Source organism: Bombus affinis, chromosome 15 (genome assembly GCF_024516045.1).
Source record: "Bombus affinis isolate iyBomAffi1 chromosome 15, iyBomAffi1.2, whole genome shotgun sequence".
Lineage (NCBI taxonomy): Eukaryota > Metazoa > Arthropoda > Insecta > Hymenoptera > Apidae > Bombus > Bombus affinis.
The window spans coordinates 8231420-8247634 of record NC_066358.1 but is presented as its reverse complement, the minus strand read 5'-3'; the positions used below and the strand labels follow the sequence as shown (position 1 = coordinate 8247634).

The following is a 16215-nucleotide window of genomic DNA, read 5'->3' as shown; positions in this document are numbered from 1 at the left end:
GTGACTAAACATATCTATATATAAATACATATGGGGATTAGTCTCAAATTCGAAGCTTTTCGGTGCTATAAAAATCTGAGTTGCCTCAAACATGATCTAATACTTAAAATTCTTGAATGTTTTTAAAAATTCCAAGTTTCTAAAGTTTCGGTAAGTTTTGAAAGGCCTCGAAAGAGGTTGAGAAGTTTTGAAAGTCTTAGAATCTTTCGAAAGCTTGATGCATATGCAATATTTTATATAAAATTTATATAAAATTTATTATATAAATATATAAATTGGAATATAATATAAAAGATTGTATAGATAAAATACTGAAGATACTGGTACTGAGTACAATAATAAATATATATGATATTGAAGATACAATATTTTCAAGACTTATCGAAAATTAAAAATCTGAAAGATTCATCAAAACTCAAAATTTAATATTTATCAAGACTTATAAAAGTTTTAAGTATCGAATCATATTAGAAGTGATTCGAATTTTCCGCCATATATATATATATATACATAGTTGGAATTTAGAGCGCTATGTATAAGTACCTACTGCCATCATCTGTTCTGTGGGATTATGTTATGTCGTGTGTAGCAGCAGGGATTCATATATCATAGTAAAGAAAGTACCGTGTTCGTAATTTGCGAACAACAAATGGCTAACGCATTAGATGCTGTCGATTGGGAAGGTAGAGTTCATCTGATGAAAATATTGCTCTCGTTCTTTATTTTTTTACGGTCTTGTCATTGTCATGGCTTCTTGTATTCCGAAAAGCCTTGCAACAAGTAATATAACGGCTTGTTTTGACATATGTCATTCTGCTATTAATTTCATTTTCTTCGTTGCATCTAACAAAGAAATATGATATTATTTTATGCAATCTTACTCAAATTTAATAGAAGTGAAACATTTTTGCTTCCAGAGATTATATTACAAATATTTTACTTTTGCTACATCAAAGCTCACTTGAAACATAAAAAGTTCAATTTAAAAGATCTTATTATTTATACGTATGATTATAAGATAATAATTGATTTTACATGGTAGGTTCATGAAATAAAATTACTTTATAATAAATAATTCTATGATAATTCGCGTACAAATTTTGTTGTTATTATTCCTAACCTTACCGTGAAAACTAGTTAGTCATCTTTTTTAACGGAGGATATATAAATTAATTTCTACTAATACTTTTACCAAAAAAGTTTGTTTTTTAAATTAACTACGTCATATATATATATAATTTATATTTAAATATAATGCTTTACCTATTAATTACTTATATATTTTTATTAATATTAATGTATAATTTACTAAAATCTGTATTATTATTAACTTCATATTTAATTTTAGATCTTAGAAGGCAAGCAAGACACCTGGAAAATGAGATTGATGCAAAACTGGTAGCATTCAGTAAGCTTGGTGTCAATAGTGGATCCAAGCTTGTCAATGCAGACGAAGAACCTCTTTTAGATGAAGAACATGTCTTTGATAATATGGCCTCTGAAATAGAAGCATTGTTGGCTAAGGTACGTTTAAAATATCAATATTACATTTCAAAAATTTAAATTAAATAGTTTTTGTTTGTTACAGTTGTTTTCTATAAATGAAAGAATGAGCAAATTACAACCAAACGGTGCTGCAATGTTGCATACAATGCAACGTCACAAAGACATATTGAAAGATTATAAATTGGAATTCAACAAAATTAGAAATAATTTTGATGCAAGAAGAGATAGAGAAGATTTACTAGGTAGTGTCCGTAAAGAAATCGAGTACGTATGCCTATTACTTTATTACTTTAAATTATATTTCTTTTTAAATATTTGATTAAGAGTTTATAAATCTTCTATGGAACAGTAACTATAAAAGTGTAACTGGACTGAATCGTCGGGAAATGTATATGAAAGAAAATCAACACATTCACAAGTAAGTATTGTTTGCTATACTGTTCGTTTTATTTTGATTTATGCTGAGTTATACATAGTATAAAGTGCCCTGTTTGTTACATTTTTTTGCCTATATAAAATCAGATAATTTTTTTTCAGTTCGGATCATTTGCTTAATGATCAAATAAGTATAGCAATGGAAACGCGAGATCATCTGATGACTCAAAGGCAAACATTCAAACGTATACAGACCAGGCTAAATGACATTTCAAATCGATTTCCAGCAGTAAATAGTCTAGTGCAAAGGATAAATTTACGTAAAAGACGCGATTCGCTTATAGTCGGCCTTATTATCGGATTTTGCACGTTTCTCATGCTGCTCTATGCTTTTCACTAAATAATATCCAATACCAAAGTACTTCCACCCGTTAGTGATACATCAATGGAAATGCATATATGTAGATGAGGTATTTGGTGATGTATTTACGATATATAAATGGATAGAGAACTGAAATTGAAAAATGCGTGATTGTGCGTGATATGAACATGCGTAAGTGAACTCTGAATGGTCGAATGAATGTTCTTTCGTTCTTGCGAGTTAAGAAAGTAAAAGAAAAGAAAGAAGAAAATGTTAAAATGTACAGTTTTTTTATACGTAACATAAGTCGTGGGTGATACTATGTAAAAAGATTAAGTCCACGATCAATGTGTTAATTTAATAAACATTAAAACAAATGATGAAGATTTTATGTATTTACAGAATCATTTGTATTTTTTGTTTCAATTTCCTATATACACGACTATACAAGTGTTATTTTGGACACATCTTTGCTTTACGCCTTTGAGTAAAGACTGTAAAATACCATGCATGTATAAAAAACTAAACCTTCAAAATTTTGCTACTGTTTTTTATATATTAAAAAAAACAAAACCATGATTTACTATTCGCAGTGCAGTAGACTGATATTTATATAAGACCTTTTATTTACTATTGGTATAATTCGATGCAAGTACTGAGTCTGTGCTTGCAAGAGGAAACAATTTACATATTTCTTTCTTATGGAAATCCATTGTATTTTATACGCCTATGAATCAATGTATTCTCGGATGCTTTCTCGCGGTACAACATATACGTTTCAAAGCAATAGAGACAAAGATGCACGATGATTACTACTTAAGAAATTATACAACAATGGAGGAAAATAACATTAATGCAAATATTGTAATTAATAAGTGTGTAGTTTCGGCATTATCATTCGAAAGATCGATTTTCGTTAACATTACATTTTTTCTTCTTCATTTTTTACTAAGTATTAATTTTACTTACACAGAAAACATTTATACATGTATATATACACACGCACGTACATATATATATGTATATATGTATAGCATCATTAGAATCTCTCATTCGAGTTCACAAAACACAGCACGTTACGAAAGGAATCACGTTACTTTCGGCAAGTGCAGTGCCTGGTTTCCACGTATACTAGATACCACATTTATAAATTACACCTTGTTTGTAATAGGAACTCAAGCAAGAATTGTAAAAATATCGAATATAAGGTACACGTATGACCTAAAACTGCTTTATATCCTTTAATATATATATTTACACTTTGAAAATGTTTTATTATAATCACAAATCACTTTCAATTTTTCTTTTTTTGCTTGTTAGCTGATAGTTTCGTCTCCGATAGTTTTAATTAAGAATCTCCACATTTATAAAAGAACGAATATATATAATATATCAATACAAATGTTGCAGCTTTATATGAAATGAATATTTCTTACGTAAAAGTAATTACATAAATGTTGAGAAAAATAAACACAACGAACGAATTATCTCTTTAATGTACATTAATAAATAATTTATTAGATATCTTGTATCCTACTAATATCATGGAAAATGATACAACGTAATAAGAGTATTTTCTTATCTACGTTATATAAATGTGTATTTTTTATATTCTTTCTTTTCTTCTTTCCATTTTTTTATTCCTGTTTATAAATGCAATATGTAGTGTATCCGTAGAAACGTAGTAATGACATTTTTTTCTCATGGATTACATTAAAACGATTCTTTGTAGTAAGAATAGTTACGAAGACAAGAAAATATTCACAAGACAATTTCTCGCTTCATAGCGTCTAAACACGTAAACGCTAATTCACATATCCTTGTAATTTTTCTTTTTTTTTTTTTGCTTTTTTTATTTTTCTAATGGAGATTCTACTTAAAATTAATTCTATCGATTTTTTCAAGATACCCTATTTACCATTCTTTTTTTAATTGGATCTTCCATTTTTCTTGTTTTATTACTGTTTTCTGTCGTAGATGATAGATTGTGAGATCCATCTTACTTAGCTATCAAAACTCGTCCAGGCGTACAAATAAACAACAGACATCTACTCAATATACATGCGAATCGCATGACTACTTTATGATTTTTGAATATAAATATACTGCCGTACGTATCGTTTGAATCTAACTTTTGTTTTAATGTTGACTACTTATAAATGGAGAATTATTGGGAGACGAGGTTATACATTGTTTCCCAAACGCAACTTTTTAAATTATGCATCTATTATTGTAACTGATATTGCTATATCACTGTGTCTAATATAATAAAAAATAAAAAACTATATTTTGCTACATATAGTACGAAAGACGAATTTTTATAAAAACGAACAAGGATTACACTACCTTGGCACTTACTTCATAAATAATAAATGTTATTTTTAACATAAAATTTACGAGATTGAAAAATTCTCATTTATTACCTCGTCCCTCTATTCCCTATAGTAATAGTAGCAGTGGGATACTAGTACTAATAATAGTAGCAGTAGTGTAATAATATTAATGGTAGCAGTAGCAATGGTCATTAATTAACTATCCGATCAATTTAACGATTAAAGAAAAGAACTGGAACAGTTGCGTATACATCTGTGTATATTCCAACGAGAATCGATTGCTTGTTGCACTTCTTTTCTGATATAGTACTAATAATATTTTATATCTTTTCTTCCGGGTTTTACTTACTTCCGTTCCATTAATCAGTCACAGTATATATGCAAGTAAGTAAATCTTTACCTATCACTAAGATTTTACATAATCGATTCTCACTGAATGTTTAAATTTGTTCTTCAAGATATGATTAGCGTAAAATACGGTTCCTTAAGTCGTATGCATCGCTATGGTTTAATTTTACGTTTCCACATAAGATTCTAGCTTCTCTCCACATTCGATATAATTCTTTGTGGTAGATGCAACATAAAACTATTGTATTGATTAAAATTCTTCTACAGCGTAATGCGATCGAAAGAGAGAGAGAGAGAAAAGAACAAAACTAAAGTTGTTCTATATGCAGCGATGCCTTTTACAAAACAATTATATTTTTCTTTGACATATAAAATAAATGGCGAATGTACTTCGTATGTAACTATAATCGCGTTACAAAATTATGGATTTAATATTCCTTTTTACTCAGCGATGTAAAAAGAAGATAAATGAAAAATAAAAAAAAAATTCATTCCCACTAACGCCCAATTAAACGCGAGCGCAATTTATGACTAAAATTACAAAAAAAAGAAAGAAAATATTCTAGCTACTTAGTAATGTTTCATGTATAATCGAGGAGATACAACGGGCGAGCAAAACATACTTCATTAAAACGTTTAACATAGCGACGTCAAAGCCTAACGAAAAGATAAGTTTGGATCTCATACAATTCGCAGGTTGTAAATGTTCGTTCCACATGTTCGTTTCACTTGTCATTACCAAATCAGGCTTTCGTATCTACCTGATATATCCTTATTAAATGACTTAATTAATTCACATCTTTGTCGTGCATTCGCAGGTGCACCCTCTTCTTTACTGAATTTTATCGCAAGACTTAGGAAGAGGGATTTGTCCACGTTATATTCACATTAATCGCTTCTTTTGGTCCTGTTCTTGATAACACATCAAAATTACGAACTTGCTATTCCTTTCCAACAAATAAATCTCGCTTTGATTGTTATATCAGTTACTTACCTATAAAAGCGGATTAACGAATTGTTCAAAATGTAAGTTCTTCGGTATTCTCAGCATCTGATGATAATTCTTGACGCAATATTTCCATACAGGACTTTGGAATAAGAGTACCGACTATTTTCAAGCCTTCATCTACAAGAAAAAAATAAACAAAACTTTTAACAGTTCCTATAACATGTGCAATAGTTTTATAGAATTATATTTAAATTTTTCATAAAACTTACCAGTTCGTAAGCGTACTACTTGCATCTTAGAGTTATGAGCAGAACGTGTTGCAAGAATGCTTTCAACTCGACTCCAAACGCTCAACACCGAACCTGATAATACGTTATAGGACCGTCTTCGGAGTCCAACCTCGCAATCCATACCAAGAGTCGCGTTTTTACAATTGCCACGCCAGTAAGCATGTGAACATGTATCTACAGACGCTTCATATTGTTGTGACCAATGTGGTTCTGCTTCATCTGATGATACCTTCTTATATTTTTTTTCTAATTCACCCAGAGTTTCTTGTCTTAATTGCAATCCTGTATTGGGTCTTTAAACAAAAACAAAAACAATATGATCAATTTTAAATTATTAATCATTATCTTATATTTATTACGAAAGAGACACTCTACCTATAAACCATATACAGCTGATCTTTTTTACTCTCAGATTTTTTCTTTCCGGTATCTACTATAACAGCAAGAATGGCGGTTTGCTTTCCATTACGGATCTGGTGGCTTAAATAGAAGCCCTCTTTGGATCCCGTCAATTCGGAACATTTGTCCATTGCCTCTGCCCAATTCATTCCGCGTTCAACGTGAACAACGTGAAGCTCGGTTGGTGCCTTCCCAGTAGCGTGTTTCCGTAAGAAACGGTATAACTTAACCCTTTTTACATTTTCTCCAGATGTACCAAGATCGAGAATACCCATGTCGAAACGACCGGTTTTTTTTGCTTGCGTGACAATTGCGTTTAGAGTGTCCGTGAAATATTTAAATAGCCGATTCTGCAGGTCAACCGGCATACCGAGAATACGATTTAAGAATTTTGACATGTTGTTATAATCTTTGTCCAACGTGAGTACACCAGGTGTGCTCTCACTATTGCAAATTAAACCAACACCCACTAATGCATCAGCCACATCTTTGAAAAAATCTCCGTGATAATCTTGTGGTGGTGGTACAAGCGGTGGCTCGTATCTAGTAATTTCATTTATAAGAGAATTAATTTAATTTAGTAAACCATATTAGACATTGCAAAAAGTGTATAGGAATATATAAGATATATTATTAAACCTCTACTACCGGAGTACCATATTTAGTATATAAAGCTCGAGGTGGAGTCTATAATACTCCTGAACTTTATATGTAATTTATATATAAATCCAGAACATTATTGGCAGTCCTTATTGATTTATCTCTAGTATACATTTTCCTAATATACATAACACAATAGATCCGCCATCATCCAGACCAGAGATGGTCTGTCAGCCGATTTCATCATCAGAAATTATTACAGACAATATCTCGCAATCCTATTTATTGGCTGATTGATTTTGTAACGATGCAAAGGTGCAATATCAGTCCTTATAGATTTTTCACATTATATTTGTAGATATCCTATATCGTAAAATTTTAAGGTAATTACGCAGTTTGCGGATTTCTCTCAATTATTCCCCCTTTGACAGACTCCATCGCACATATATCAGTTATCATTTAATAAGATAAACAAACTATGTAAATTTATTTACGTAATGCATATATCGTAGTATTGTCGAAAGGTAGACGAAATATAAATACTTAGTTATAAACAAAATGGAAGACTTCAATCTGAGACTCCACCTCGGTAGTAGAAGGTTAAATTATAAGAAGTATACAAACTTCATAATAGTTCTCATTGTCGCTTCAAGCGCTGCACGTCCGTATTTGTTATCAATATTGAATTGCGAGAGATCTCTGGTTTCTGTAGCTCTTCGGTCACCGTGCGTAAGAGCTCCAAGACTTTCCAGACGCTTCGCTACGATGGATGCAAATCGCCGTTCACCGGCCAAATCCGAGATAAGGAATATGTATTCCGGAGCATTCACTTGATTAGAACGATGCGTTCGTCCGAATTGCTGTATCGCTCTGTCTGCGCTCCATGGTAATTCGAGAGTAATATGTACTCGTCGCATCTGATTCCTTGCTCGCCTATCACTTTGTAATGATATACCACTGCTGGCTGCCTCTGAGATAATGGCCACTGTTTTCTCGCCATCCATAAACCTATTACGACATTGAACCATTCAATCAAATTTAATCTGTTGAAAGTAGACTTTTTTTACGTGTATGTTAAAGATAGATTTATTATGTACCTTTGTTTTTCAGTTAGATTAAGCGTTTCCAATGGAACATCCACTTCAGATCTGGATTCATACTGAATGGTACCATCTTCTGTCTGAACAACTCGCCCTTTCCTACCAGTCATTTCGGCCACATTTTCCGGCCCACCAAACTCGTCAATTAGTTGATCCAAAGTATTTGGTGGTAGTCGTTCGCCTAAGTCTTCGACCTGTGATAGTAATTCCTTCTTCATTGTGTAAGCACGTTCCACGGCGTCTCTCGATGGTGCACGATTGCGCGTCGCTCCAGCAGCTATGGGTCCTGTATAATTTATCAATGTATTACCACTACATTTGTTCTTACTTACGGTAATATTTCTGAGAATATGAAATACATACCAGTTCGTTTCTTCACTGGTTTTTTTTGTTTCTTAGCGCCTTTCTTCCTTCGCCTTCCATCGCCTGAATCTGTAATATAAATAAGAAATTAGCAGAACATTTTGATTAAACGATTTTAACCCTTAATTAGTACCTTTAGGTCATAAGTAACACACAACAGTTTGAATAAAGTAAAATTAAGCTTTCAATTTTAATCTATATTGTATAAATTATTATTCATTTTTAAAATTAAAATGTATGCTTTATTTATATTTCACAATTAAATAATATTAAATTTATTTAAATCAGTTGCTTATGATATAACGATATCAGTCAAATAATATGTGAAACCTACCAGAGTCTGATTCGCTGTAATTGAAAGAAGAATCAGAAGTGATATTACTTTCTTCGTCAGTCCTATGATCGTCTTCGCTCTCGCTGCCACTCTGTTTATATTCCGAACCAGAGCTATGCCCACCATTCCTCTCGTCATCAGTAAAATCGTCATCAGATGGGAATGTACGAACTCTCTTCGAGGCTCGTTGAGCTGCTTGTCGTATTGGTTTTCTTTTACTTCCACCCGCAGAACCGCTAGCTCCATCAATATCATCGAGATCGTCTAATCTCTGCATTTTCGATGGTTCAATACCAAGAACTCGGTGTATGTGATTACGGTCTGATGCTGGAAAATGTTTCTCGACTAACGTTTGAAGTACTCCTCTAAAATAAACACATTCATGTAGAAATAAACAGTCTTTTTGTATTTACATATTAATAAAACTGAATGATGTATTTACTTTGCAGTGGAAACGAAATCGCTTAATTCACCATCGTCGCGTTCCAATTGTTCTAACGTGCGTGCCTCACCGGTAGATTGTAGACCGATAACTACACATTTTCCACACTTCACGGCTTCACGTGCAACTGCCACAGCATGTTTCACTTTAGCAGCGATACATAGATATTTGAAGAAGCGCTGATGTGACGACCAGAACTGTCCCCACATAGTTTTCTTCATACGATTCTCGGCATCCAACAATTCTGCTGCTTCTTGAAACCTTTGCATAGCTTCAACCCACTATACAAAATTTATTAATTAATAAATTATTAACCATTAATTAATTAGATCTTCTGTTTTAATACTCACAAGTTGAACTGAATGATCATAGACCTCGGTAAACTCTTTGGATAACGGTACTTCCTCTATTTTAAAGGCTACTCCATGGAAACTGAGTTGTCGGGCGATGTACATGCCTCGCAACTTCATGTCCATCGCTACAATCTCCATTGCACCGACTCCGCGCTTTTCCACGGCGGTGATAAAATCATTAAATTCGGGGAATGGTGTTCCTTCGCCCCACATACCTAATCGAACCATGTAGGCCATATTACGGGGCTCGGAAGCGCCTGTGGCACTGGCATACACTACTCTAGCTTTAGGAAGCTTGTTTTGCAACTCTAAGACTGTCAAACCTGGAATGTATTGAAAGTTGCAATAAATAATATGGAACATAATAATAAATATACGACATTATTGTACCACAAAACACAATTGCATTATATGAAACATAATAGCAAGCATGTTACATGTATAAGTTTATAATACAAATAATGTGTCTAATATACATACCAGTTTTAGTAGGTTTTGAACTTCCTGTAGGACATAAATTCTTCGCCCGATGACATTCATCAAATATAATCAACCCATCGAAATCTTCACCACACCACTGTAAAAGCTGTTTCAAACGACTTTTGTATTTTCCACCGCTTTGCGAAGATTCTCCGATTAAAGCTGAATATGTACTGAATATTACTCCTTTCTTTACGTTACCATTTACCGCTGACGAGATCTTTGCATACTTGAATTTATTTAATGCATGAACCTAAGAATACAATTTATATTTCCATTCAAATTTTATATCGACTTTTATATCTACAAAATTGAAATAATAAATGATTGATATCTCCAATTTAAAGAATAAGTACCTCAATTTTTGATGCGCCAATATCATTTAAATCGCGCTCTGCATCATATTTGAGATCGTTCGAGACAGACACCCAAATAGCACGCTTCCTTCCTTTCAAGTAATTTTCGAATATAATTCCGGCTATAGTTCGTCCTTTGCCAACTCCTGCACCATCGCCGATAAGAAAACCAGCGCGTGTACCATCTGGTAAGAGATGTTCATGTTGCTGAGATGCATACGTTATTGATTCAAGTTGCAGCGCAGATAAAGCTCCAGTTCGCATCGTTTCTTCCGGTATCGAAAGCTTGTACCAGACGTCCGTTGGCTCGACGCTAGATAACGATGCAGTTTCCACAACAGGATCTGGATGCTTTCGTCCGAGTTTAACTATGGATTGTATTAATTAAAAGGTATGTCATCTAATAAATAAATATCAATGTAATGTATTTTCAAAGTGAAGTTAAATAACATACGTTTAGTAGGCATATAGTCGGCATATGTTTCTGCAACACCCATATCTTCATCATCCACCTCCTCTTCTTCTGGTATGGTAGGTTGCATATTCATTTTTGCAGGATCTCCAGCATTCATCCATAACTGAGACACAGCTTTGCCTACAACAACGTTTTAAATTACTGTATTGTGAGATTAGAATCTTATTATGTTAAATGATTTCAATTAGTACTATTATGGACATAATTATGTGTTTCAACAATATTATAATTATTAAAGTGATTTTAGAATATTAAAAATGTGAAGAATACCTGACAGCCCACCTGGCCAATTTGGATGTAAACCATTTTGGTTTAACAATTGAACAAGGGGATTAACACCCATGTTCATTCCAGGCATACCCATAAAACCACTCATTAAGCTCATATCCATGCCTAGGGAATGATAACATATGTAAAACTACTCAATTACTCACCCAGTATTATAATTTATAACACTTTTTAAAATAATTACAGATAATACAATAGTTAATTACGCTTAAGTTACAATGTTATAATAAAATGCAACAACATGGATATAAATTTATTATACAAATATACTTTTAATACAAAAGCAATAATGTATGTGCATAAATGACTTGTACATACATTTAATTTTTATAATACAGACAGGAATGAATTATTTTGATTATGTTACAGAATATTAGGAATAAATAAAAAATATGTTGTACTCACTTGGTGGAAAGAAAGCTGCAGGGTTGAAACCTGCAAGAGTTGCTAGTCCTGGTGGAAAATATGGACCACCAGCAGCAGCTAACTGACCTAATTGACCTAACTGATTTGTATTAACAAAACCAGGCGGTGTACCCTGTGATCCTCCTACACGTACCATTTCATAACCTGGTGCTGCTGTCTTAGTCACCAATCCACCAGGAATTTTATTACCAAATTTCTGATTTAACACTGTTAAAGAAATATAATTTTAAAAAATATAAATAAAATTCTTTTTGAATCCATTGCATATTTTTCTATCATAACTCTATTATTAAACTCTATTTATTAAAACTCTTCTTACTATTTAAACCTCCTTGTCCTTTAGCCATAGCATTAGATGGGACATCTGCAGGTTTTTCATCTTTAATATTCGCAATCCCAGTAGCAGTGGCAAGATCTTTTCCACCACCTAATGAGAATTATTATACATTAAGTGCTTTTTTTATATTTAAAAATGAAATATTTACCAGGTACACCCATGTTATCGGGATCTTCATCCTCGTCACTGCTGCTATCTTCATTCATTGCGTCCTTATCCCTTTTAGTTGACTGACAAAAGATTTGTCCAATGTTTTAACAACACATATTATTATATATTAATTTATCATTAATCTAATAATAAAGTTAATGTTTAAATTATTACAGTCAATATTGATATTTTTAAATTTATAAGAAAACAATGGATCAAGCATAAATTTCAGTGCATTTTTAATCTGCAACTCACATTTTATAGTTTCATAACATTATGTAATAACTAACTTTTTATCCATAAATATAAGGATAAATTATGTAGAAACATAAAAACGACTATCGTGTATGAGCTTTATCAACTTCCCTTTTTGTAAATTTTTCAATTTCTTTATCAATATCATTATCTACATCCGTAAATTCATTCATCACAAAATAATGACATAAATAACAATAAATTCCAAAGTATGTATATTTAAAAAACCAATACTCATTATATTATCGCTTTCTCTTAGCTTTTAATTTTTAAGTTAATCAATGTATTTTTTGAATGGCTCGTACAATACTACAATTCGTATTTAATTGAAAAAAATAACAAAAGGAAAAGAACAAGGAAAGCGATCGTGAACTTGTTTAACTCGAGGAAAAAGCGGGAGGGATACGGAATAGGGAGAGGGAGGCAGGCTAGTGTCGGTGAGTCATTTAAAATTACAATAAGAGGGACTGTGTATATACGCGATACACGGTAACCGCGACTAATAGGTTAGTCGTACCAATAGATGGGATGCACAAAGAAATACGTATTAGTATTGGACGAAAGAAGCGCGCCTTCTCAGTACCAGTGAAACGAATCATAAACAAAAGCTCACCATGTCAAAAAATCCTTTTATAATCTTGGCAGTTACCGAAGAGTCAAGATAACTGGGATATCTTGACCGAACACCTTGTGAATAATTATCTTCGCCGTGTGCAATCGAAGATGCTGACTTGTGACAGGGTACACGAGACACTTTTTTCCTCGTAAAGAATATTTCGTGTTTCGTGTCTCGTTAAATGGACATCACTCAGCGACGTTCAGTTGGCCGGTGAATTGTGCGAACTAGGAAATCACAGTGTTAGAACTTACTGTGCGCTTAGATCGTGCCATTTATGCGGTCTACACCGATCATACAGTTGAAACGCGTTCGCCAAACACGGCTGCCGCCATCTTGGCTTTCGCCCGGCCCACGGTGCACCGCGATGCAAATACAAAAACACACGCGCTGGCTATGGCTACTGCTTGCGGAATATAACCACGCGACGTTGCCAAATTATAACAATTTAAGAGAACATTTTTAGGAGCGCGTTAATCAAAAAATCACCGCTCTTTCAAAACACGATATCTGTGGCTTACTATACACATATTTTTTTTATATATTTCAATATTCCTTGACTGTTTCCGTACGCTACATAAAAGTCACATTTATATCTACTTTATAGAAAAATAACATTTTTGTTGATTGTATTTAGTGTATATATAGATATTTTCAAAAACCATGATTTGGCTTTGTCATTTTATGTTCTTAAAAAGAATCAATGTACAATTTGCAACTAATTCTATAATAGTACTGGTAAAAATAAATACAATGCAAAAGGTATTTATTTAATTATAAAACATCATTGAATTTTTAAGACTGTATTTCTCAAAAATGTTAAAAGTCGACATACAATATTTATGCAGTAAGCCATCAATGTAATAAATACTTTATGTTGATTCTTAAGAAAGAAAATAAAATTAAAAATAAAAATATTTGATATTTTATAAGATTTGAAATAGTAAACATTTTTTAAAGGGTTTGTTAAGCACAAGCTTATGAGAACAGTGTTAGAAAATAGGAAAGATAGTAATAACAAAAATAGTTAGGACAGATAAAGTAAGTATACAGATGGTTTGCAAAAGTATTCATACACTTACCATAGAAAACTTTGATATATGTATTGTGCATGTTATATGAAACATCTTGAAATTTCATTAGCACTATAATGAAACACAACTGCAATTGATTATACACTGATTACATTGGCAAAATTTGGATCCAATCTGAAAATATATTTAGAAATTACAATATACTTATTTTAAACTTATATTTAGTAAAAAAATTAGTATGGAGTATGAATAATCACTTTAAGCACATAACAAAAGTTAAAGATAAATACTGAATACTGAGACTTATTTATATTATGAATAATATTATGGATGATCATCCATTTGAATATTTTTAAGATCTCTACAAAATATACATTTGTACTAGATAGCTTACAATTTCAATATACATATTCAGAATCGTTTCAAATGTTACTAATATAATCTAGATAGTTGGGTGTTATTACAGTACTAATGTAGTTATAACATAATATATATTCATAAAAGATGTCGACAAGTGTATGAATATTTGGCCAATATATATTATTTATGAAGTAGAGTAAGATATAATGTTAAGTCTGTAGTTTTGTACTTTTATATTAATACAATTAGTAACACTAAGGGATTACAGAAAAAAAGAAAAGTATGACCGATAGGGTATGTAATGAAAACGTGCAATTTAACAAGTTAAAATTTGAAATTAGCGCGGAAACCGAAGCAAGATGGCTTCTGAATAACGCCTTTCTTCGATGAAATCAATGTAAAGATTTAACCAGGGAGAAAACAATAAACTTAACTTAACGTAACATCGATTCTTATTGCTCTTGATCAATGATATTATCTAATAATTCTAATTGAAACATCAGCTCATAATTAGATCGAAAAAGCAAAAGATAAATCCATATAAGGTGTTTAAAACATGAATAAAAAGAGCGGAAAATTCTGACATCTATCGACTATTCCGTAACTACATTTTTCATGACAATGCATGCAAATTTAAAGCGAACAGTGAGACAAGTAAGGATCGGTGCAAATAATATTAACAAAATATTTAGGCGTTAACATGCAATTCTGATAGCTCTAAATGATTAAAAATAAATGGTTCTTTTATATTGGGATAATTTGTAAGTGTCTTGTTTCTTCGATCTGACAAAAAAACTTTGGATCAGTATATTTATTTATAATACCATTTAAATAGTTCGTTGATTTACTGGCTCCTCTCTGATTTGTAGTACGAATCGCAGGTCACTTTGACTAAAAACACGAAAGACACGAGAAGACAAGTCGTTCATGCGTGTTAAAACGAGCACGATAATTTTTTTAATAATTGCTTATTTGAGCACGTGTACTTCAAAATTACAATGAACAGTAAACAAACCATGCATATCGCGTATCATGTGTTCGTAAGCGCGTGGTTACACTTAAATGAGCTGGGCGGACGCTTGGCAACGTTGCAGAGGCGCCGCGCTGATCGTTAGTTGATTTAAAGTATCCGCGGTAAAAAGAAAAGAATATGACAGCTATCTCTTTACAGAAATATCAAATAACTCAGATTTCGATAGATTTAGAATTTCTTCGGAAAATCAAAGGATTTCGAGTCGATGTTTCGCTAAAATAATATGTGTTCATCTAGTATTCTACGATTGCTTACCTAAATCTATCTAAAAAATAACATCGTTCTAATACGATCGATCCGAGCTTCGCGCCGCTGACACCGCTATCTGGTGGCCAACTCCTGGAACTAAACGATATAGGAAAATGATTTGATTTCGTCAATTTTATATCGCGAATGTAGAAAATAAATAATTAAATTTATACGTTTAAGTTATGAATATACATATATATATGAGACACTTTTAATTGTTGTATCTTGCTGCTTTATCTTATTTTTTTTAGTTAGAGTTAAACATATGTATTTTTTCAATGCGTTTTCGTATTAATCATGTAATGATATATTCTTTATTCTTAGAAGAAGATGTATATGTCTTTGAACATTTCTGTATTATATAAATCAAACAATGACTGTCTTATTATACTTTTCAATTATT

The 16215-nt window shown here is 32.1% G+C and overlaps 2 protein-coding genes across 5 annotated transcripts; one reads left to right on the top strand and one right to left on the bottom strand.

Annotated features, from left to right (window-relative positions):
• The first annotated feature begins 519 nt into the window (after positions 1-519).
• On the top strand, positions 520-5837 carry LOC126924709 (Golgi SNAP receptor complex member 1). 3 transcript variants are annotated; one of them, XR_007713626.1, is made up of 6 exons: positions 520-683; positions 1349-1524; positions 1589-1770; positions 1856-1924; positions 2044-3450; positions 4220-5837. XR_007713626.1 is itself a non-coding variant. In XM_050739499.1 (5 exons), exons 1-5 carry the CDS (start codon positions 650-652, stop codon positions 2279-2281), a joined length of 687 nt encoding a protein of 228 aa, XP_050595456.1. In that variant the 5' UTR covers positions 520-649; the 3' UTR covers positions 2282-5837. The 3 variants fall into 3 exon arrangements, 2 of the variants coding, with proteins under 2 accessions (XP_050595456.1, XP_050595455.1); XM_050739499.1 differs by having other exon boundaries at positions 1868-1924; positions 2044-5837; XM_050739498.1 differs by having other exon boundaries at positions 2044-5837.
• Positions 2851-13532, bottom strand: LOC126924663 (protein strawberry notch). 2 transcript variants are annotated; one of them, XM_050739372.1, is made up of 18 exons: positions 13134-13532; positions 12264-12345; positions 12098-12205; positions 11758-11985; positions 11335-11457; positions 11044-11184; positions 10590-10957; positions 10234-10486; positions 9751-10076; positions 9401-9681; positions 8959-9323; positions 8625-8693; positions 8259-8547; positions 7786-8169; positions 6538-7104; positions 6142-6455; positions 5918-6049; positions 2851-5835 (listed from the first exon to the last, which is right to left on the bottom strand). In XM_050739372.1, exons 1-17 carry the CDS (start codon positions 13134-13136, stop codon positions 5943-5945), a joined length of 4008 nt encoding a protein of 1335 aa, XP_050595329.1. In that variant the 5' UTR covers positions 13137-13532; the 3' UTR covers positions 2851-5835; positions 5918-5942. The 2 variants fall into 2 exon arrangements, with proteins under 2 accessions (XP_050595329.1, XP_050595330.1); XM_050739373.1 differs by having other exon boundaries at positions 11347-11457.
• Positions 13533-16215: the final 2683 nt, after the last annotated feature.

Excerpts from the sequence above, each read along its gene's own strand:
- LOC126924709 (XM_050739498.1), top strand. The coding sequence starts at position 650 with ATGGCTAACGCATTAGATGCTGTCGATTGGGAAG. Across the intron at positions 1,525-1,588 it reads TAGAAGCATTGTTGGCTAAG|TTGTTTTCTATAAATGAAAG; the intron begins GTACGTTTAAAA and ends TGTTTGTTACAG. Across the intron at positions 1,925-2,043 it reads GAAAATCAACACATTCACAA|TTCGGATCATTTGCTTAATG; the intron begins GTAAGTATTGTT and ends ATTTTTTTTCAG.
- LOC126924663 (XM_050739372.1), bottom strand. Across the intron at positions 11,458-11,757 it reads TGCAGCTTTCTTTCCACCAA|GCATGGATATGAGCTTAATG; the intron begins GTGAGTACAACA and ends ATCATTCCCTAG. Across the intron at positions 10,077-10,233 it reads TTCAAAACCTACTAAAACTG|GTTTGACAGTCTTAGAGTTG; the intron begins GTATGTATATTA and ends AATACATTCCAG.